The sequence below is a fragment of the Orcinus orca genome, chromosome 16 (genome assembly GCF_937001465.1).
Source record: "Orcinus orca chromosome 16, mOrcOrc1.1, whole genome shotgun sequence".
NCBI lineage: Eukaryota > Metazoa > Chordata > Mammalia > Artiodactyla > Delphinidae > Orcinus > Orcinus orca.
Window position 1 is genome coordinate 9,815,027 of NC_064574.1, and position 23,569 is coordinate 9,838,595.

Consider the following 23,569-nt stretch of genomic DNA (forward strand, 5'->3'; position numbering starts at 1 on the left):
ATGTTAGGGAGTGTGAGAAATAAAGAACCAGGTCTGGGATATTCCTTTTGTTTCTTTCTTGTCTCTTGACTCTGGTACCGAGGGTGTCAGCCAGCTCCCTCGCAGACAGAGACTTTGCTATATATCTGCCGGACTGCCTGCCTTTCTCCTCTTAACCGAGGGATTCTCTGGACTCTGATGTTTCATGTTGTGACCAGGTAGACCGATGCATAAATGGGTGTGTTTCCCTGTTGAAATACATTAGGGAAAATTGTCTCCACCATTTCTAAAAATATAGGCAATTGCCATGAGAGAGTGAGAGCAATAGAGACACTCATATTTTTTCCATTGACTAAAAGCCAGAAGTGAAAATGCACCCTGGAAATAATTTTTTAAATGTTTAAATGCTTTGGCATTTGGAATTAGAGAGAGAGAGAGTGTGTGCGTGTGTGAAGAAGAAGGAAAGGAAAAGGAGAAAAAGAAGAAAAAAGGGAGGAGAGAACTTAGATATTTTTCTCCTATATCCTGTAATTTAAAGCCTTAATGGGTGCCTAAAATTCAGATTCAGGGGCCTCATGCCATCCTATGGAATCAGAACCACTAGGCTCTGGCCTGGGAATCTGTAAATTTACATTTTAACAAGTTTCCCAAGTGAGGAGGACACCAAATAAAGGTTAAGAACCACGACTCTATTCCAGATGCAAAACCAGAACATTATTCCCAGTCCTTCCATATTTGCAAAATTTCCTGGGCCACTAAAGACTTTCCAGAGTTTTTCTCTGATATCCTGGGAGGGGAAGTTCCTTCTGGTTTTAAAACCTTTTGAAGTATGCATGAAAGCCTCTGCTTTCCAGGCGTTTCTTTGACCTGAGTGTGACTTGGCAGCCACAGCTCACAGCTGGTTCATGAATCCCTTGCCCTGCTCAGGCTCTGGGCATCTATAGCGTTCTCACATTTAGTCATCGTGCCCCAGCCTCATGGTTTGTGCAATGCCCTCCCCCCGACTATTGCTTTCTTTGTAATAATTCCCTCTTTTATTTAATTTTATTTTAAAATGAAAATTTATGTCATTCAGTCAGCGGAAGGCCAATCACATTTGCCATAAGTGATGGTAATCAAACAACGAAAAATCCAAGTGTCAATATTTTGCTATTCCCTGTTGCTTGCGAAAGTCTCTGAATTTGTGGTCTGCTCTTTCTGATAAACAAGGGGGAGAGAGGTGTTTAAGACAGGCTAACAGCAAGTGAGACTTTCCTCTTGATTAAATCAGAGGATTTGAACCAGTATTGAAAAAGGAATACTGTTTTCATTTCCTGCCTGCCTGCTACTTAAAACTATCTACCCCAGTGGTCTGAAAGCCCATAATGGGGCAACTGGGGTTTTAAAAACTTTCAGAGATGGGCTTACTTGCCTCATTAAAACATTGCATAGAGCACTGGTAGGCTTGGGAAGAGGAGACAGCCATTAGGAGTTTCCACTGGTGGAAATGATCATTCCAGTTAGTGTCTACTTTCCTGCCCCCAAGAGATGCACCTTTAACTCCTTGGGTTTTTTCACTTTAACTCCTTCTACTCACATCACTGTCATTCATTCTGTCCAACAATAGTTATTGAGCACCAACTCTGTGCCAGGCTTTTGGACACAAAGCCAATAACATATAAGATCCGTTCAGGGTCCCAAGCTCAGAGTCATGGTGATGATTTTAATAATTTACCATTTATCGAGCACTCACTGTGGACAAGGCACAGTCCTGAGTGCTTTACACGTGTTCATACTTTGCTCCTTCCAAGCGCCCAAGAGGGAGTTTTCATTATCTCTAACTGATAAGGAAATCTAGTCATGGAGAGGATTATTAATTTGTTAATATATATAGTGACCAAAGTTTCTTGACTGCTTCCCATGTACCACCATGTACTAAGTATGTTACCTGATTTATCTCAATGAATCCTTGTAAAAACCCAGCGAGATGAGTCCTTGTAGTAGGTCCGTTTTGCGAATGAGGAAATTGAAAGTTTGGGCGGTAGAGGTGCCTGAGGTCACACAGCAAGGAAATGACCCACTGGAGAGAAATGGAAGCCCGGTCTGTCGACTTCAGGGTCCACCCGGTTGCCCTGACACCGTATTGTCTGATGGGGGTGGGGAGATGCAAGTCCAGGACTCCATGAAACGTGCTTGAAAGAGACTAGCCTCTCCCTGCACGGTCAATTCTAGAATCAAGGCAGCTCCAAACACTTTCCCTTGTTCCCACTTTAGCTCAGAAAATGGTAGACTGACGACTTTCAGTAAGAACCTTATGTACAACTAGAGGAAAGAAGCAAAAGAGAATTCGGGAAGATAGTAGGATAAATACAGTCAGGCTTTTCATATACAGGTTTTAGTATACTCTTCTTTCTCACTCATACCCACCTGCAATTTTCTGTACATCTTGTCTACGTTTACACCAAGTTTCCCATCTCCTGGACCATCAGTCTGGTCCAAGTCATCACCAGGTTTTGACTAGGTTGATACAGAAGCCTCCAGAATGGCCAATCTGCTTGCAGCCTTGGTCCCTGAGAAGTAACATGGCAGCCAGCATGATCCTGTAAACGCCTAAGTCGGATCCTATGTCTCCCTCGCCCTGTAAGGCTCCCCAGTTCAGGGAGAACCTTGGCTCCTTACTCAGCATCTCAGTTCTAGAGGTTTGGCGTCTGTCTATCCCTCTGTCCTCATCGCTCACCCTCTGTCCCTCGTCCTGTCACCCTGGTCTCCTTGCTGCTCCTCCAGTTCCTGCAGCAGCTCCAGCCCCAGACCTTCCCTCGCACCTGGAACCATCTTCCCCAGAGACTTGCCCTGTGCTCTCTGCCACCGTACTCAGAACCCAGTTTCAATATCACCTCCACAGAGAGGCCTTTCCTCACTAGCTTATCTAAGACAGCACATCCTCCTGTGACGCGAGACCCCTCACCCTCCTTTAATTTTCTCTGTTGCACACACCACTCTCCGACGCGAGGTAACGTGCATCTGCCTGCTTGTTTGGGACCTGTCTGCCGCACCAATGTTAAGCATAAAGAAGGCAGGCCTTCTGTCATTTTTACTCAAGCCTCTAGTTCCAGCACCTCCTACAGTACCTGGTACACGGCAGACCTTCAGTAATATCAGTTAAATAAAGGTCTTAGGACAGGCAGCAAAAATTCCCCAATACTCTCTGCTATCCCCAATCTCTTTGTCCTAAGATATTCCTTAACAGGCACCAGCCAGTCCCCCTTCTTTCTTCTCCCAGGCACTTATCTGAAGGTGACAATTAAAAAGCGAAGAAGAAGGCGTTACCAGGAAACAGCCTATAGCCTTCTCCTGTTAGCTTAACAACCCCTAAGCTCTGCTGCCTTGGGCCTGAGGGGATGAGCACAGGCTTCTGGTGGGGGAGGGCTGGGAGCCTCTGGAGGCTGCGGGCAGGAGGGCGCAGCACCTGGAGAGCAGAGAGGGAGAGAGGTCGACCTCTGGGGTCAGAAATGAGGCTCCCCAACCCCTTTGCCTCCATCCGGGTCTAGGCTTAAGGAGGAAGCCTACAAATCCTTAGTATCAGCAAGCACTGTCTATAAGATGAATAAACAACATTCACTGCAGAAAGGTGAATCCCTGCTCTTCAGCTGAAGGCGGAGGACGTCATGATGAACAGAATACAAGCTTCTAACTAAAATCACCGTCTTTTTGTCATTAATATTTCCTAAATTGATAAATATTCAAAGTGCAGCTATGATCGTGATTGGTACGGAGGTCTGCCAAAAAATTTTCGATGCGTAAAAGAGATTCTTATACTCGAAATTAATTAATTAGTATACAAAGTAATACACTAATTAAAGTATTTATTCATTCACTTATTTATAGCCTCATTTATTCATTCGTCAGGAAATATTTATTTAGTGCCTAATAGGTACCAAGGACTAACTCAAGTGCCTAGATTTCTCCCAGAATTCCTACAGAAGACAAAACAAAACAATAGGAAGGACATAAATTCATTTACGGAGAAGATGCTATGTAAGTGCCAGAGACTGCCCCAAGGGTTTCATCTATATCCCGTTGTCTGATCGTCACAACCACAATGTGAGGTGAATAATATCACGTCTCCATTTGACAGGTAAGGAAACCGAGGTGCCACAAGGTTAAGGGACTCCCCTTAAAGCACACTGGTGGCTAGTTAAGTAGGGAGGAGCTGCAGTTGGATCCCAGATTTGCTTGGTTCTTAACATTTGCCTTTCCACAGCCTCATGGGTGGCACCCGTCCCTGCACCTGTCAATTCCTCCATAAAGCCTGGGCATGTGTTTTTACCTCCAGGTGTCACCTCTATTATTCTAAGCATCCTAGTCTCCATCACTGAGGGGCGAACTAAGTAGATTGAATGGATAAACATACCCAAGTCCACCACCATCTTTGAAATACAAACAAGTACCCCTGTTCTACTAATAACCCAATTAGATGACATCACTTTGTTGCCTGCACCCCTCCAGCGATCCCATCACACTTAGATGCAATTCTAGGAGGCTACACATGATCTGCCCCGCCTGTGTCTCCTCCTCATTTCCTGCTACTCTCCCCTGTCTTCATCTGCTTCAGCCATAGTGGCCTCCTGTGTATTCCTCAAGCACGCAAGACATTTCTGGCCTTAAGGTGTTTATTGCTTCATCTTCCTGGAACGCTTCTCCCAGATCTATGCTTGTCTAGTTCTTCATTTTCTATTCAGGTCTGATCAAATGTCACCACCCGATTAATACTACCCCCAACCATTCTACGTAAAATGGCAACCTTCCATCCCTCTCTAACCTACTAATCCCAACTCATGTTTATGAAATGCCATTAGAACTATTCAATATTATGTATTTATTTGTTCGTTGGCCTCACCATTTGTTGTTGTTTTGGTCTCACCCACAAGAATATTAGCTGGGTGGGAGTAGGGACTTTTCCTACTGCAACATTCCAGCACCCAGATCAATGCTTAGCACACAGTAGATGAACAGTCAACATCTGTTGGGTGAATGGACACATGAATGCACACACATACACGCGAAGAGGAAGAGCTGACTTTATATATGGTAGATGGCACTAAGATTCTAGTTGGAGACGCCACAAAATGCAGCATTCTCTGTCAGTGTTCTCAGTACCCTCCCCCCCCCAGGTTTAGACATCACAACAGATGCAAGGGAAAAATAATAGGAACTGAGGGTCCTTCCTTGGCAAATCACTATGACTCTTCTAGGTAAACTACCACAACAGATTATGTGCATGGGTCTTGGAAGCAGAAAGTTTCAAACCAACCTCGGTCACTGCATGACCTTGGACGAATTGCTCTGCAGGTTATTCAGATCCCCATCAGTAAAATAAAGATGATACTAGCATCGAACTCAGGAATGTTGCAAGACTCCACTCAGATGTTCCCTCCTCTGGCAGGTCTCCTCTGACCGTCCACACCATTGTTGCCCCAATCCTGCTCTCATATGTTTGTGTTTATAAAACAATTGTTATCATAGAGCTTTTTACTATATGAAAGTTATCTTTTTTTCCTTTATTAAATTACTTGTATGTTCTCTTGCTTCCCCCAGCTGGAGGGTAAGATCCCCAGGGATCACACCCATCCTATTAACCTTGATGATCCAGGTGACCAGAACAGGACCTGGCATGTAGTAAGAACTCAAGAAATAACTGCTGCTTAAATGAATGACTGTAAAATTCATAACGTACTTGGTAAAATGCCTGGCATATAATAAGCGCTTAGGTAGTGGCAGATATCATTATTACTGTTGTTGTTATGGTTTTTGTTGCTGGTGCTATAATTACTATTCCTTGGGAAAGAAACAATTTTTTTTTTTTTTTGAGTTGGGGCAGGGCTCCAACCTATCCAGTATGAGTTTTTCTCAGAAAAGGCTAAAACACTACTCAGTGATTATATTTCCAGTTTTAAAAAGCAAAACGCATCCAAGTCTGATTTCTTTTGACCCTGAACTCCTGGTCCCATAATAATTGGCAGGTTCCTCATTTCCCTTCTGGTATACATTTTTCATGGTCTGGTTATTTGGGGCAAAGATACACTAGCTCTGTTAGGTGTGGCCCCTAGCAGTTTTAGTGCATTCTCTCAGCTCAGGACTCATAGTGTCCTTTCCAAAATCCTGAACCTTAAGAAGAACTATGATTACCCCCATCTTGTAGGTTGGAAAATGAGGAGATTTGAGCAGCTGGTCTAAGCATACACATCCAAAAAAGTAGACCCAAGGATCTGAACTTGGGTCAGTCTGACTCCTGAACTCACATTCTTATTCTTTGAGTAAGGTTATCTCTCGAGCTTGCCCAGGGCCAGTTAAGTAGGGTGGCAGAGCTGTAACCAGAACCCAAGTCATTTCCTCCTGTTCCATGGTTCCATCCACAGTCCAAACCCTAATCCCAAGGGAGAAAGCAAGAAGAAGGGCACAGCTACAAACCCAACTTTCTAATAAAGGAAAATAGCTAAAGGCAATTCTGATATAAAACGTGCTTATATAGCTTTTCATTTCGGCATTTTTTTCTGTACCAAGTGGTACCGAACACATAGAATAGATTTAACTCTTCTCTACAGCATCATCTTGGCCCAGAAGCTATTCATATCTCCCTGGGGTATAAGAGAGCGGCTTCTAAATACATAGAAAAGGCTACAGACCTGATTAATTGAAGTGATTTAAAGTCAGCCCCTTGCAGTTTATATAGAAATATGTATATGCTGCCGCTCCCACTTACACAAATCTCCCCTATAGAAGACCTTGACCTTCTGTCTCCTTTTTGTATCTCCCGCGTCACCAATCACCAGATTTCATGGATTTTTCATGGCGCAGAAAAACATTTAAGGAAGTTTCTTCCAGATTCATTACAAACACAATGGCCGCTGCCAAGTCTGCTTTTCTCTCATTCTGCACTTTGTAACTATTTTCATTAAAAATAATAACGTGGGGACTTCTCTGGTGGCACAGTGGTTGAGAGTCCGCCTGCCGATGCAGGGGACACGGGTTCGAGCCCTGGTCCGGGAAGATCCCACATGCCGCGGAGCAACTAAGCCCGTGCGCCACAACGACTGAGCCTGCGCTCTAGAGCCCACGAGCCACAACTACTGAAGCCCGTGCGCCTAGAGCCTGTGCTCCGCAACAAGAGAAGCCACAACAATGAGAAGCCCGCGCACGGCAACGAAGAGTAGCCCCCGCTCGCCACAACTAGAGGAAAGCCCGCGCGCAGCAACGAAGACCCAACGCAGACATAAATAAATAAATAAATAAAATTAAAAAACAACAGTAACTGTGTTCTGCCCACCTTAATATATAAACTGTATAATTTCTATAGACATGACTTAGATGTAGCTTGAAGAAGAAAGCTCAGGGGTGATTTCAGAGTATTCACTCAATTCTGAAAGCACTCAACTATCAAGACCAGTGATCTTAATTTTTGTACTAAAGGAAACTGCAGCACGCTGGCTTTCTTAAAAAACCCACCTTAGCGCCTAGCAGCTTTACGGAAACATGAGGTTTTTCCTTTGGCATAAACGGACACTACAGCTTTTCAATTAAATTAGTCTTTGGAGAGAGATGCAGAAGAGCTAAAAAGCTCCTTAAAAATCTTCCCTGCTTCACTGCCTCTCCTGTGCCGGGTTGCGGGGGGGGATGTACAGTTAAAGTGCAACGCTATTTTCTCCTTACCCTGCCGAAACAAAGTTTTCGATCTTGAACCCTGAGCTGGCTGTGTTATAGATCTTGTTGAGGTTTTGCTTTTAGTTTTCAAGCCCATATTTGGTTTTCTAAAACTGTTTTTAAAAAGGGGATGTGCATTACAACGTCCTATATTTTTGTACATCCAGAGAGAGCTTTGTTAGACTCTGCTTCAGGCTGGGTAGTAGTTAGAGGGATATTGAAAGTATTTTTTTAAATTAACACAAATGGAAAGGAAACTCTCATTTAGATGAGCAAAATTCAAGACAAATCCTTTCAAATACGATCCAGGTATTTTTTTCCCCATGTAATTTCTCTAAGCTCATTATCTCTAAAACTTTTGCATTGTGCATTCCCTGTTGTTAAGCATAGCTAAATAATACTGATATATTAATAATAGGATTAGCTAGCCGTGCCTCCTGAATTTTAATTTCTAAAATTTTAAACAATTTTAGGCATCACTTTGGCATCACAAAATGTTTGAGAATGCCCAGAGGACATCTTTTTCTGTAGAGGAAACACAAAAGACCGAAAGAGGCAACAACTGGAAATTCCACATGGCTGTTTTAATGACTTTCGAATCCCTCCAAATTATTTAATCATTTCACCCATGGAGTTTGCTTTGGAAACAAATATATGAGCAATTCCCACTTGCATCTGAGATTTCTTCTCTGTGTGGCTGTGTATGTATACAATATCTTTGGAAAGGACCTGAGTCTGACGGTTACCCTCTGGCAAAACGAGTAACACAAGTACGGCCACGCTGCTGAAGACGCTCCAGATGCATGTCCAAGTTAGATGAAAATCCTCTGAGTTTGCAGACATCGCCCAGAAGTGGATATCTGGTCTCTAAAGTCTCTATTTTTTTATTATCATTTCTTAAAGACCCAGTGTATCTTGAAACTGACTTTCAATGTTAAGCCTATTCCTTCTTCTGAAAACAAGTTCCTAAAACAAGTGACTGACAGGTCAGTAGCAGGGAAAAAAAAGAAAAAGAAATTATAAATCCAGTGAAAACAGTGTAGTATGCTAGAGGCCTGTAACCGTAGGGTGGTTTTTCTCCCTGCGATATCCAGGTAATCAAGCAAACACTCCCAACGACCTATTTCTTATGTGGTTAGAATGACTAAGCTCGTTCATAATCGAAGAGCTGCTTGCCAAAGGTCACCCTCAGAAACAGGAGAATTTCTAACTTTAAATGGAACTCAGAAAACTTAAAATAATTTTAAACATACAAATTGTTACAAATTACTGAAAAATAGATTTAAAAAAACTCTCTTCCAGGGTGAAAAGGTTCTAGGAAGGTAGAAGGATGAGATCTCCCTGATACAGACTGTAGGGGAAGACATTCTGTATTCATCCCAACATTAGAAAATGAAAATAAATTTCTCCCAAAGAAATAAAAATAAAGCAGCATTGTCAACTTGTGAAGCAATAAAATTATTTGTGTGCCAAGCTTCTTTTAATATCACTGTGATTTTTTTTTTCATAAAAAGTCTCTCAATTTGTTGTAATTAAATATGTAATGAAAAAGCACTGCTTCAGGGAAGCGATGCAAGACACTCTCTGTTAGTTTAATGCGTTTCCAACTGACTTTGCATCAAACGAAAATGATACTCTGTGTATGCCTGGTCTTAATATAGAATTTGTTAGGCAATTTTGTGTTTTTTAAGGGGGACTTGGGTGGACACAGACACTGCCTTTGAAATAGTGGCTGAGTCTTCCCAGACCATGACATACTTAAATAAAATTGATGGTACAGATACAGTGATGGAAAGGAACTCAGGACATTTAACTCGTGTCAGCTAACTACAGACCCGGCATAAACGTGAACAGGGCCTAGGTTTTCTTCCTGGCTGATTTCCCTAAGCTCAGCTGCGGTGATGAGCAGAAGTGCATCGTTTCAGTGGCCTTAAATAATGCCAGGCTCAGTGCCCCTTTAAAACCTGCTCAACTGAGAGTACAATTCCCAAGCCACTGGAAAGATAAATAGATCAACCCAGGTATTATCCAGTTGGAGAAATTCCGTCAAATGAGTGAGAAGTCAGCTGGGATGAAATGAAAGCATAAGCCTCTGTTGGAGAATGTGACAAAAGGCAAGATGTTGCCAGGGACAGATCTGCTAAAGGTGCCTAGGAGGTATTTGTTGGGTGTGAAGGTTTCCCGAATGGTAGCAACAGAATCAAGGTGACTGGGAGAAAAATAAATGTAAGGTGGGAGAAAAATAAATGCAGAGTATTTCTGAGGAATGCTTCTACCCTCCTCAAAAGTCACCTCTGATGTCCAACCCCCAAGCCTCAAGAAGATTTTCATTGTCGAGAAGTTTCTCATGCCCCCTCTTCCTTACCTGGCTTCCACTAGAACTCCCTATCACTTGCAGTCTGCTGATTAGGGTTAATGCATTGTGTCCTGATATGGCAGATTTAAAATGTAATCAATAAATGCCTAAAACAAATGGGCTTTTGAGATGTCCCATTCAATCTGGGTCTTTAAGGGTGAGGGGAGAGGAGGGAGAAGGAAATCATGAGGGGAGTGGGAAAAGGACCAGTTAAGCAATCGATTTCTATCCAAAACACTGTGTGGAGGATGTGATTTCAAGGTACCTGTCCTTCCTTTTTTCAGGGATCTGCCTTAAATAACAAGAATAGCCTTGAACAGTTCACACTGCTGAGCCCCTTCGGCGGTGGGGGTGTGTATTTATTTTTTCCATTCATCTGTTAAAAATCATACTGTTTGTGTAAGTGAAGGGGTCTATAGCATGTGGTATTTAAATCTTCAAGATGGGAACTTGTCTTTCTGAAGTGTGCTTAAACAAAGTGAGGGTCGGGACCCCACCCCGATACCTATTCTCTTGAACCCCATTCCACTTGCCAGTGAATTAAAGGTAAACTTCACCCTGAGCTGTCTGACCCCTCCCTGCCCTGCTGGTTTACACTGCTGAAACCTTGCCCACTAATCCAGTCATTGTCATCAGGAGGTTGAAAGGGAGATCGCTCAGGTCATCTCTACACTCCACTGCAGTATTCCGAATTGTCCCTGCTGAATATGTTTCCCATGTAAATAACCTGTGCTATTAAGGTGCAAATTGCAACTTTTAAGTAATGATTGCTAATAGTCTAATGTTTACTGCCACACAAGGACATTCATGAAAACAAAATCTGCATTATTCATCTCCATATTAAATAAACAAAATAAATTGAGGGAGCTGTTCTCTCCTGCAAGACTTTCCTCAGATCTGGATTATCAAATAGCTTCTGAGAGTCAGCAAGAAGAAAACATTTAATCTCTTTGAGTAGGCAGCAGCAGACGCCTATAATTTATATCTACATTAGATATTCATATGTACATGATGCCCAAAGATTTTGCGTCCTCTTGCAATTGGCTGGCATTATATAAAAACAAGAGTTCAGGATGGTGAAATAAAATATATATTACACATGTATATGTACAGAGGCTGCGATAGATTGTAGAAAATAGAAGGGTTACAGTGTAAGTCTACAGTTTAACATTTTTCACTACCCTGCGTCTTGTAAAACACAAACAACTCAAAACACTGTTCTGTTTTATTTTACCTTTCTGCCATCTTCTCTAACTTCCCTACAATGGATAGGGAGAAAAGATGCTGGTACAGAATCCTGCAATATTTTCAGGTAAAAGTAGATGCGTTTTAGTGGTGAGTGAAATATACATCCAAGGAAGCAATCACACTCACTCATACACAAACCCCTGGGGTACTGCAGGCTGCTTTCTAAACTTTTTTCCTTGCCCGAAGTAATAGTATGGTAGAAGAGCATAGCTTTAGAAAGCCAGGAAGAATGACATTTCGGAGGGAAATGTTCTGACTTAGCTGTTTCCTTAAAGAGAACTGCCTACCTCACAGCCCTTCCCTTAAAGGAGGGAGGAATATAACCAATAAAGACTAACGTCCCCCATCACTTATAATATCATCTCGCTCATTCTAACCGCATACCTGCTTTATTAGAAAGTTCCATAATTGATTCCTTGAAACGTGGAACTTAAAACTAATAATGCAAAGGAATCAGATTGCCTCAAAGAGTTCTCGGGGAAGAGAGTCTCAGTTCTGATTCACTCACAGGCTTTTTCGATGCTACATTATTCATTCCTCAAGCTAGAAATCAAGCTTTCAACATCAGCCCATGGGAATAATTACTTACAGTCGCGCATTGTTTAATTTTAAGCAGTGATAAAAGTTAGTATGGCCACAATCCTAGAACCCACCTTGTCCTTCTCCCTGGATGTTAACTGCTAAAGAATCTCGAAGTGGCTAACTTTACTTGTGAATAACCACGTCAGCTAAAACAGAGTACAGCATCCATGACTTCAGACGAAAGAAATATTACATGAAAAAATACCTGCTTTAGTAATATGTGAGTCAATAAATACCGTAAGAGGGGCCTCACTGTGTACTGAGTGAATTATTCCCTTTCAGCTTGACAAGGGCTTCCACTTCTTCCAGTGAAAATAATAAAAGCCATGAAAACAGACACATAAAGACACTAGGAACACAATAGGCCAGAAAACTGAAACTACAGTCAGAACTTTCTAACATACACATACACATACAAACACTACAGTAAATAGATAAGCTAGCTCCAGTAGACACCAGCTTAATGAAAAGGATCTAATTTAAATAATGTGATACAGCATTGTGTTACGTACACCTGGATGCTCATTGATCAGAGCATAATTATAATCAAAGGAGTGCAGTTCTGAGCAATGCACTTTTTGTAATGAGCTGACCAAAGGAGACATGTCCAGTCATTCTGGTAATTTAAATTACTGCCTAGTTGTTGGCCTTTACCGGAACAACAGGGGGAAAAAAAAGAGTAATTTTCAGGGCAGTATCACTTCTTGCTGGACTGTTGCCCAGGGTTCTCTTTTGGGACAACAATAAGGACGTTATCTCTAATAATCTAGCGATACTTAAATTTATGTTGCTAGAACTGGAAGAAGCAGGCTCAGTCTTCCTGAGTCTAAAAGGCCAGTGCACACCCCAGTGCTGTTCAGATTGCAAAGCAATCTAAGTTTTAAAAAATAAGTGAGTTAAATGTAGAAAGGGACAGGGGTAGGAGGAAGAAATTGTTTGCAAAAGAGGTAGCTAGAGTTGAAAAAAGAGCACTTCATTGACTAGGCAAGTTCTAAATAGATACGGTACTAAAAATACCTAAATTATTTTGCTCTTGGAAATACATGAATCAAAGCTTTGTAAATGATATTTCCCCATGCAATTTGAACCAATCTATACACGGTTACGGATCTGCGCTCAGAAGGGAAGATAATTGTGGATATCTCAAAGCACATGTACTGCCATTCGTGCTGGAATCAGGCCACGATGGAGGATGAGCTTGGTGGTCCAGCATGCTCAGACACAAACACCCACTTTGCCCAGATTTGTGACTAACTTTGGATTTGCTCTGAGGGTGGCTTTTCAAAGTTTATGAAAGTGTTCCACCGAACTTCTCCCTAATGTTTCGCTCGAGTTGGAACAGAAGGAGATATTGTGGGGGGTTCTGCAGAAGACCCGCCTTAACTGATGCTGCCTAAAGCACGAGGGTAAAGACAGAAAGAAGGGGGAATAAAACTTAAGCTTTTTGCTAAAGCCCGATTCAACTGAAGGACACAAAGACATAAAAACGCCCACATTAAAAGCCAAACAAGATAATAATTGTGCATGTCTGGCTCTGAATCTAGAGGGCAAGGCTTGCGTCACTGGCACTCTGAGTTACCATGGTGAGTGATTTATTGATATATATCAAGAATGAATAGATCAAAGGCAGCGAGATGACAGGTGATCAATCAAATGTCAAATCAAAACTAGCAATCAAGTGGAAAGCTGACTTTTCAGTGGGTGGGTCTGGGAGGAGAAAAATGAACTTTCATATCACACTTCCGAGAAGCAAAACCCCAGCATACTATTAAAAAAGCAATTAAGCAACCCAAAAGGAAAAAAAAAAAAAAAACCCTTTACAAGATCTAATGTACTGATCCATTAACCTGTTCCTTTTTCTTTTTTCTTTTGGAGGAGGGGTGGTAAGTAAGAATTCACATGGGATAGTTCCTACTATACAAATCAATTTACAAAGTTTGCAACTCACTCTGGGCAAAGGAAACCCAGAGCTGTTTCAATATCAAAGGGGCATTTTTCTTCCCCTTTTTTAAGAGAAGGAAGAGTGTTGATTAGATTTCCAAACGTGGATCCTCTTAGAAAACATATTCAAGGGTTCGTTTCCTGGGGTGGTTTTTTCCACCTTGGTGATCAAAGCTGAACTCCTATGGCTCGCCCCAAAGCCAGCCTTGCAACCCGGGGCTGGGTCACTGCTCACACTTCAGTGTCCCAAACCCCAGCCAGAGGAGACGCTGTCCCTCGAGGCCAGAAGCCACTGGCACTGACCACGCGGAGGGATGCGGGGGTGGAAGGACTGTCTCCCCACTCCGCACCCCAAATCCTCAACCCAACTTTGGCCCGAGAGGCAAGAAGCAGACTGGGAGAAAGTTAGGGGTGGGGTAGAGGGTGGAGGAAAAAAAGTTTAAGGAGGGAAGGCTTGGTGGGATAGCTTCCCCCAACACCCCCAATCGGAGCCTGGAAAGGGGAGGATTTGGGAGACTGGAGAAGGCGAGAGAGGATGGGGTTATGAGCCAGGCAGAGAGGGGCACCCGGAGCGAACTCCCCCGAAAGCCGAGGGGGGTGGCGTCCTGGGGCACCCGGGGCGAGGAGGGCGGGCGAGGAGCTCGGCGCACCGGGCAGCCCGGCCGGACAGCCCCGAAGCGGAGCCGTTTCTCTTACCTGCCGCCCGCTTGGGTGCCTGCTGTTTCCTCCTTGGCATCGCTCTACTTCGCTCCAGTCCCACTTCTGGCGCCCCAGCCCCGAGCCGCGCGCGGGGGCCCGCGGTCTCTCTCGCCTCTCTGGGTCTCCTCCGCCTCCTGCCCGGTGGCTCCTAGGGCGTCACTCGGCCTCTGTCCCCCTGACGATCCCCCCTGCAACTCCTCCACCACGGGCCAGAGACCCCCCTCTCTGGGTGGCAGACACGGACGGCTGTGCCGGCTGGTTGGAAGTAGAGGTTGGTTCTGCCTTGTTTGTTTGTTTGTTTTGGATTTTTTTTTTCCTCTCTCTCTCTTTTTGTTTTGGCTTTTTGGAATTTTTTTTTTTTTGGTTTGTTTTTTTTTTTTTTTTTTTTGGTGACTGTTGAGACACTTGATTTCTTTATTAAACATCCAAGACCGGGTTCGGATGGAAGGGACGAGGGACGCACACGCGCGCGTAAAGATAAGGAAAAAAAAAAAAAAAAGGCAATCCTGGGAAGGTAGTGGTTTCTTCTTTTTCTTCTTCCTTCTCCTCTTTCCCTCCTCCTCCTCGCCGATCTCTATGGCGGATTCGCGCTGGGGGCAGAGAGATCACTCACTGTAGGTTTGTGGCTGCTGTCGGATCCCCGTCTGTGAGTGATATGCTAGAGGACAGGAGCGGGTTTGGGAAAGACAGAAAATCTGGAATTCACACACACACACACACACACACACACACATACACACACACACACACACACACTCACACGCACGCACGCACTCTCGCTTCCTCTCACACACACTCACACCCCCCACATATGCACACACACACACACACACGCACACACACTCTCACACACACACAAGACAGGGCGAGGCGATGCCAGCAAACATCGATCCTGCTGAACAAACTGAACATTAACAAACTCCTCCTCCTCTCCCCGCGACCTGATGACAGGGAGAAATTTACTCCCCAGCCGCAGAACGCCAGGCAGAGGGAGTCTATTAAAGGGACAGTGTCCCGCCGGGGAGCAGGGCTGGGGGCGGGGACCCGGGCGTGCCACCGAGGCTGGCTCCGCCGTGCGCCCTCTTCTCTGGTGCGGTGACGCGCCACCCCCTTTCCACCCTCCCCCCACCCCCGGGCTCGGGGACACCCCTTGGGGGAGGCGTGACAAGGGAGGGGATGTGGAAGAAAGGGGGCGGGGTGATGGTAGGAGACGCAGGGGGCCAGGTGAGCTGAGCCGCAGGGACCATTAACAGGACCATTAACCATATTAGCAGCATGAGAACTTATGTTCCTTTTGGGCAGGGGACGGGGTGCGCACCTTGGAGTGATGACCACCATCCTCTAAATCTCTTAATCTAACCACAGAGATGTCCTCCTCATCGCCTTAAATTTAATGCCCTTGCCTCTCCCACCTTCCTGCTAGTCCCTGGACGGTCATAAAAACAAGAATCTCCCATCTGTCTCCTTGATAGTTTAATCACATAGTCCTCGTTTTGTTTTGTTTAAATAATCTTTATTGAGCACCTACTATGTGCCTATTCTGGAGACACAGCAGCCATACAGAAAGGGAAGATCCTGGCCCTCTCAGTGTTTGTGTTCTAACGAGGAGCAGACAAGTCGCCCCCAGATATCCAGGCTTTGCTTAAATGTCTCCTTCTCCCAGAGGCCAACCTTACTTAAAGTTTCACACACACATCTCCACTCCCCATTCCATTTCTCTATTTTATTTTTCTCTACTGGGCTTACCAATGTCACACATATTATCACATGTATTATATACAGTTTTCTATTTTTATTGTCCAAATTTCCCCTGTAGAATATAAGTTCTGTTGGGAGGAGGGGTTTTATATTCCCAGTGACGGCAAAGATCACAACATGTAGTAGATGCCCAATAAAACATTTGAATGAATGAAAGGTAAGCAAACCAATATGATAATTTCAGAGTGAAAATCTCCAAGAATTTGTTACAAGAGGGTTCTGTGACAGTGTCCGAAAGAGGGGGTAGCTCTAGCCTCAGTGCAGGAGATGTCATTTGAGCCAACATGTGGCAATGGCCCTGATATGGGCCAGGTACCTTTTGAGCTGCTGGGGACAGGCTGAACATGGACCCTGCCCTCAAGGGACTCTTGTTCCAGTTGGAGAGACAATTAAAGGGGTAAGTGAGGCCTGCTGGGACAGGGGTTGTACTTAGAAGTGGGGGCCGTTAACCTGGACTTGGAGGAAGGGAGGATGTTTAGTTACGAGGTAGGGCTTCCTGGGGAAAGTCAAGTGAAAGCTGAGTCCTAAATACAGAGGAGTTATAGGCAAAAAGGGAGCTCTGACAGCATGTCCCCAGAATAAAAAGCCAGGCATTGTCTCAGTCTTTCCAAGGGCTTCTCCTTCCTGCATTAAAATGCCCTGAGGCCCTTGTTAAATGCATGTTCTGAGGCCTTTTACTCTAGAAGAAAATGTTCTAACCCTGGCACTATTGACCTTTTGAGGCCATAATTCTTTGCTGTGGAGGCCACTGTGCATTGTAGGATGTTTAGCAGCACGTCTGGTCTCTACCCACTAGATGCCAGACTCTTCCACCCTAGTTGTGTCAACCAAAATTGTATCCAGACGTTGCCCAAAGTCACCCAGGAGGTAAAGTCACGCCTAGATCTCCTAATCAGAACCTTCTAGGGCCCATTGCCCTTGACCTTCTAAGTCAGAAACTTCTGGATAAGGGCTTTGGAATCTGCAGTTTGACCAAACAACTCCCAATTCCACAGGTGAATCTCTTGCTCATTCCAGTTTAAAAACTTCTGCTAAAAAAGCCCTTGTTCTTTTGGAATCAGATCTACCCCAAATTGCTAACTATAGAGCCAACTCAGGCTTAGATATTAAAGTAATAATTACAATAATTTAGGAGTTCAAGGGGTGACACTGTTACTGTGGTCACTGTGATGGGTTTCACCAGTGTCCACTCCTCACTCCCGCCCTACCATGTACTCACTGCACGTGAGGCCTGACCTGCACGATCTGTGGCGCCTTCTGCCTACAACCTACCTGTCACTTTTGCCCTCGCTCATGGGGAATTACGAAGGGTGACCCGTCCCACAAATATTTTTCTAAACAGTTCTTTTGGGCCATAGGAAACTTTGTCCATCCTACCAGTCAGCTGCAAGATGTTATTGTCACTCTTTGCAAAGTGCTGTTTAATCATTTTTAACATCCCCGCACAGGGGGGCAAATGCTCATTCTTCCCTCTCACGTACATGGTACAAATTGTTAATTCGCTCACCCTAAATCACCCAGGCAGCCTCCACCCATTACCAGCCCCACCCAATCCCAGCCTAGTCCTTAGGCAACTGAGGCAGAGAAAACCCCACTTCATAGTTGGCTATGTCAGCAAAAGGGGTATGAGTACTAATTAATTCTAATTACCCAACACACCTTTATGGAGCTCTATGATAGGAACCATAGCTTATTGAGTGAAAACCCCACAGTCCTGTCATTAAGGAGCCACAGTTATAGGATCAGGAGGTACAGAATTAGGCCTGGACAGAAAAGAAGACCAAGATTGCAGTAAGCTCACCTCGAATCTGCCATATTCTGCAGAAGCCCTATGCCCGTTGATTTGGCCTTTGCATTCCATTCAATAATTTAACAAATATCTGTGTTAGGTGCCAGGTATTGCCCTGAGCACAGGAGATGCTAGAATGCATAAGATAGGATCCTTGCCTTCAGAAAACATCTGTAAAATGACATCCAAGAGACTGGGAACTAGGAAAGAGGGAGTTCAGGAGCTGGACCCAGCCTTGGAGTAGATCAGGAGGGAAATAGGCAGGAGCAGTGGACTCTGTGCTACAGAATCTCTCCTAGATGCTCTCCAGGATTCTTCTCGAAGTTTACCCCCACTCTTGCCTCTTTCTCAGTAGCTGGTTATATAGTCGGGGAGGGGGAGCTCACAACATCTTCTGCAAAAACTTTCTTTTAGCTGGCTACGAACTCATTCTTGGGCCCACACTTCTGGAGTGTTCTTTCATTAATTTGTGTTTTTTCCTACTGCTACTACTGAAGAGTATACAGCTTGGTTATCAACAAAGATTTTGGCTACCCCAGCGGATGCATAACACAGTGGTACCCAGATGCCATTCAGTGGTGTAGACATAACACTGAAAAATGCTGAATCACATAGTGAAAAGGTTATTATTCCCTTTCAATCTGAGGCAGTGTCCGTTTGGTGCTAGTATGTCTTTTGCGCCTATCACTTGCTAACTTTTATTTTCAACCAAGAAACCACAGATCTCTGACTCAGAAGCTTAGGAGAGGCAAGAATACCTGGCTAGACTTTTTTTTTTTCTTTTTTTTAAAGGCAGACTGCCACGTGCAGCGCCTCATTTGGATGTGTCTGGAGTCTTGGAAGCTTGACTACCCTACATTCTCCTACAAATGGACCTTGAGAGCTTGTTTGGAGGTTCTAGCAGGGGAGCTCAGCTACTCGTATACCCTTGACCGAAGAGCGGTCCTCCTCTACCGGGGAAGGTCGTCCTCTTCGACGGAGTGCACAGCTTAGGGAGGGATGCACGTGGAACAGTGAGGGAGGAAGGGGACACCCGCCTCTGGTTAGACTTTTTTTTAATGTTTTTTTTTTTAATTGAATTCACTTTGTTTACCTCTGTCTTAGAGAAAGATACTGCTCTCCATTTATGGTAGCAATCCATTTATGGTAGCAATCGAAAGTTTAATATAATTCATGGGTTTTAAAAATAAATATACTTAAGGAACAATAGAGAATAAACAGTGGTTCAGGTGGGATGTGAAGATGGCAAAATGTGAGGAAGGTGGTATGGGCATGTCTAGAATTTGTAAAATACTAAACCACAGACTCTGGCACTTTCGGAAACTTCTTCCAAGAGTTGGCGGCTTGGAATAACGCTATGCTTAAGTCTCCAGGGAACTTAGCATCCTAGGATCCAACCCTCAAACTCTGGGATGTGTAAAGGCATGAGCTGATTGGAATGACTCAACCATACCTTCCAGAACACTTATTCCCACACTGGCTCAACATCAAAATCACCTGGGGATTTTTTTGGTAAGATAGAGAAGCACAGGCCCCACCCCAGACTTACTAAATTAGACCGCAGGGTGGAGCCAGAAAATCTGAAAATTTGAAAGTTCCCAGGTGATTCTGATAAGGTGCCAGGCACTGGAACCTTCCCTGTGCAAGGGTTGAATTTTGTAACAAGTGAATCAAGTTAGTAGAAGTTGCTGCATGCAAGGGACAGGCAGGGCATCTATTCTTGCATTCACTCAAAAGGGTGGTCGAGGAGCCTTTTCAGTGCACCCTTAGTGGCCCATGAATGCCCCGTTAAAGCACATACCTATTGTATTATATTTTTGGCGGGGGTGTAGTTTGCCTGTCTTACTGCTGGACTGCAACCCAATGCAATTAAAGCAAATATTCTCTCAGTGCCTACCTTACGCTAGTCACTGCTGTGATTGTTGGACACTGGGGCAGCCTGTGAAATTCTTGAGCGTCTTCGTTTCTGTCATGTCTCCCATACAAGTTTCAGGGCTTTTGCATTTACTCTTCCCTCCAGCAAGATTCCTCCCCCAGATCTGTTTTTCCCCTTTACTCTCAACTCAAACATCACTTCCTTCTGCCCACCCTATCTGTCCCACTCTGTCTCTCATCCTTCATGGCGCTTACAACCACATGTAAGTAATTTCATGTACTTGCCTCTTTATTTTCTGTCTCCCCTAATTAAAACGTAAGTTCTATCACCTCTATATCTCCAAGTCCAGTGCAGGATTGGTGTTCAGTAAAAATTTGTGGAATGATTGAATACCGAGCTAAGCATACTTGCAAGGAAGGATAAACTTGAAAAATATCTTAGGGCTTTTGTTAGATAGGGCTGTATAGCATTTCAGCCCGTGTGCCTCTTTCCAGTTGATGCTGTCCTCCCCTCCCCAACTTCCCTCCCTCTTTTCTCTTCCCTCTCTCTCACCTATTGCCTCCTTCAGATCCTCCCTGAATTACTGCCTCTTTCAGGAAGCCTTCCAGGGTGGATCCCATGTGATTCAAACTTCTCTAGTCCATATCTTCCCCAAACAAAGAGACTCAATGTAGAGTATGACTCCAAATATATGAGCACACAGGCAGACAGAATTCACCTTGAATATCAGGTAGGTTACCTTTGACAGTGGATGTGAGGAGCTTCTGAGGGGCTGGCATTGTTCATAACTGGGGTGCTGGTTATGCTAGTGTGTTCAGTCTGTGAAAATTAATTCAGCAGCATGCTTCTGATTTGTGCACTTCCTTATGTGTACATAACGCTTCAATTAAAAAAAGCAGTGTTCTCAAACTTTGCGGCATATTATAATCAACTGGGGTGATTTAAAAAATCCCAATGCCCTGGTCTTACCCCAGACTCATTACATCAGTCTGTGAGGGCGGGATCCAGCCATCAGTATTTTTTAAAGCCCCCAGATGATTCCAATATGCCGCCAAGTTTGAGAGCCAGTGTACCATACGATTTTGCCCTTGAGGATATAATTCATTGCCTTGCTCTTCTGTCATTTAACTCATTCAGGATATCTCTCTTCCAGTAACTGTTTTGTGAAAACTTTAAGGTAGCAATCTCTGGTTATTTCCTACCTTCCCATGACACCTGGTACAGCATCACGGTGAAGGGGAGAACTGGACAAGAGGACATGGCAGATGGATCGTGGAGAGTGACAGCAAGAGTAAAGCAGGGTGTTGTGATAGAGAGTGCAGGGGGCAGGGTCCACTCAGGGTGGGGGTCACGGAAAGCCTTTCTGAGAAGATAACATTTAAACTGAGATCTGGAAGACACAAAGCAGCCAACCAGGAGCCAAAGCCTGAAATTGGAAGAGATTTCTCTGCTTCTATAACACAAAAATGCAGCTGCCAGGTCCCAGGTTGAGAGAGCCAGCCAGCCCGGGGAAAGGGGAGCAGAAAGGAGGCAAGAGAGGTGAGTCATGGTGGGCGGGGGGGGAGTGTGCACATCATTGGTCATAATATGGAGTTTGAATTTTCTCCTTTCAGCCACTGATAAATGCTAATTCATTCATTTCTTTACATCCTGAAACACTCAGTCCATTAGACTGGGTTTGCTCAACCAACACAGAAGACACTATGTCTTATTGTACTTGGTGGAAATTTGCTCCCTGAAAACAGTTAAGGTGGATGACAAAGTTTGGGGGTGCTCGGGCATTGGCAAGCTTGCTTCTGTGAATAAATCCTCCAAAAGTCATCAGCTTCTCTTTTGTTAAGAACTATTTTGATGTGGTTAGGTGTAGCGTTTTGCAACAGCAGTTAAGCATGATGTGTATTTTAAACAGCACAACTGCTGAGTGGGCAGGCTGGGGTACAGGAGCTGCTTGGTTGAACATATATCGCATTTTCCTTGGAGGTGACTACTTGCAGTTGGTGACAGTGTTTTGCTGCTGCTGAAGAATCCAGACCACGTCGCTGGCCCAGTAATCCATTGCTCAACTTCATTAACCACAGGAAGACATTAAGTGAATGTAAGGACCGGAACAGCCTGGAAACCATGTGACGAGCAGCCTTTACGTTCTGGGCTCCGGTACATTTTATGCCACCTCAACTGTGCCTCAAGCGCTCCTCCCTGGACTCATTAGAACTGTGCGCCCAAAGGTGCCCCTCAACTTTCAGAAGCAAATAGAGTATGATATAATTCGCTCTGAGAACACCTTTCTGTCTTATCAGGGAGCATGTCTTATCTATTATGATTAGGCATTAAGCGTCCTATTGTCCTGAAAATTTCATGAGATTCTACCCCTGCTTGCTAGGATTATGCCAAAGTGACTTGTCCTGGATGCTCTTTTTGCCCATCAATACAGCTTGTCTTTTCTCCTTAACTACTGCTGGGAAGGCCAACACAGCTCAGGAACCCACAGACGTCAAGTGGTTGAATAGTTCGGGACTGTTGCACATCCTCTTGTGTGTCTTGAAGGATTGCGTGTCTCGCTTTTGGTTCCGCAAGAAGCACACCCCCCAAGATAAAGATCTGAGAGCAAGTAGTTTATTTGGGAGATAATCCTGGAAAACTCCAGTAGGGAAGCGGGGGAGTGAATAAAGAAAAGGATGCAGGCAATAGGGGTGTGTTATCAAGCAGGTTATCACAGCGGGCAATTGCAACTTAATCCTGCTGGGGGAACGCTGGGAGTCAGTGTAGATTCTGCAGGTCTGAGCTCTCCCTTCTGAAGTATGAGAGAGCTGGGGTATCCATCGACATTCCATCCTGAGAGCTGGGATGAGGGCCTCTCCTGGCCTTCCCTGCAGGCAAAGAACCACTCCCTGCTGGCAGTTAAAGCAGAGTGTGGAGAAGTGGGCCGAGTACCAGGCGGTGTCTGTTGCACTGGAATCCCCCAAACTGGGAGCTTCACATGGGCAGGGACCAAGACTGCCTTATTCATTGCAATATCTCCACTTAGCCTGGTTCCAGGTACACAGCAGAACTTCAATAAACAGCAGACCCTCAATAACCATCTAGCGAAGCCCCAGTGTATTTGAAAGCTTCACACCATGCCTCTCTTAGCTGCTCCCTCTGTTTTAGTCCTATTGTTTATAATGTATTTAGTGCTTAGAAGTCTTTTTCATTCGCTGGTTTTGTCAGTGTACTCTCTCCCCACAAGTGTGCTCACTGGAGGCAGGGGTCTCTCTCCTTGTTATATGTCTAGTAGGGGCATAGAGAAGAGTTCTCATTATTACCACAGCTCAAGCTTTTAAACAAGATGAGAGACGTGATCCAACATTTAAGTGTGTTCTTAAGCATAAGGTGGGAGCAGAACATTTGAAATTAGGATTGTCCATAGAAAATATAGGACACAGAATCACTGTGTGCTGCCCAGGTAGGCACTAGGAAAGAAAGGTAAATGTAGGTTTGAAGTCAGACAGACCTACATCTAAAAAATACTTTTACTATTTACTAAGACTATAACCTTGGGCAAGTTATATAGCCTCTCCGAACCTCGGTTTTCCTATCTGTAAAATGGGCATAGTTACATCACCAATTCCATTAGGGGCTCAAAGAGGATTATGTGACCAAACATAAAATACTTAGCACAATACCT

At 44.3% G+C, this 23,569-nt stretch overlaps 1 protein-coding gene across 1 annotated transcript in view; it reads right to left on the reverse strand.

Annotated features, from left to right (window-relative positions):
• TSHZ2 (teashirt zinc finger homeobox 2) overlaps window positions 1–14,615 on the reverse strand; it is a 273,003-nt gene extending 258,388 nt beyond the window's left edge. Inside the window, exon 1 of the mRNA XM_012537818.3 lies at window positions 14,480–14,615. Coding sequence (XP_012393272.2) covers window positions 14,480–14,519 — 40 coding nt within the window. The 5' untranslated portion in view covers window positions 14,520–14,615. The remainder of the gene's footprint in view (window positions 1–14,479) is intronic.
• Between the last annotated feature and the right edge of the window lie 8,954 nt (window positions 14,616–23,569).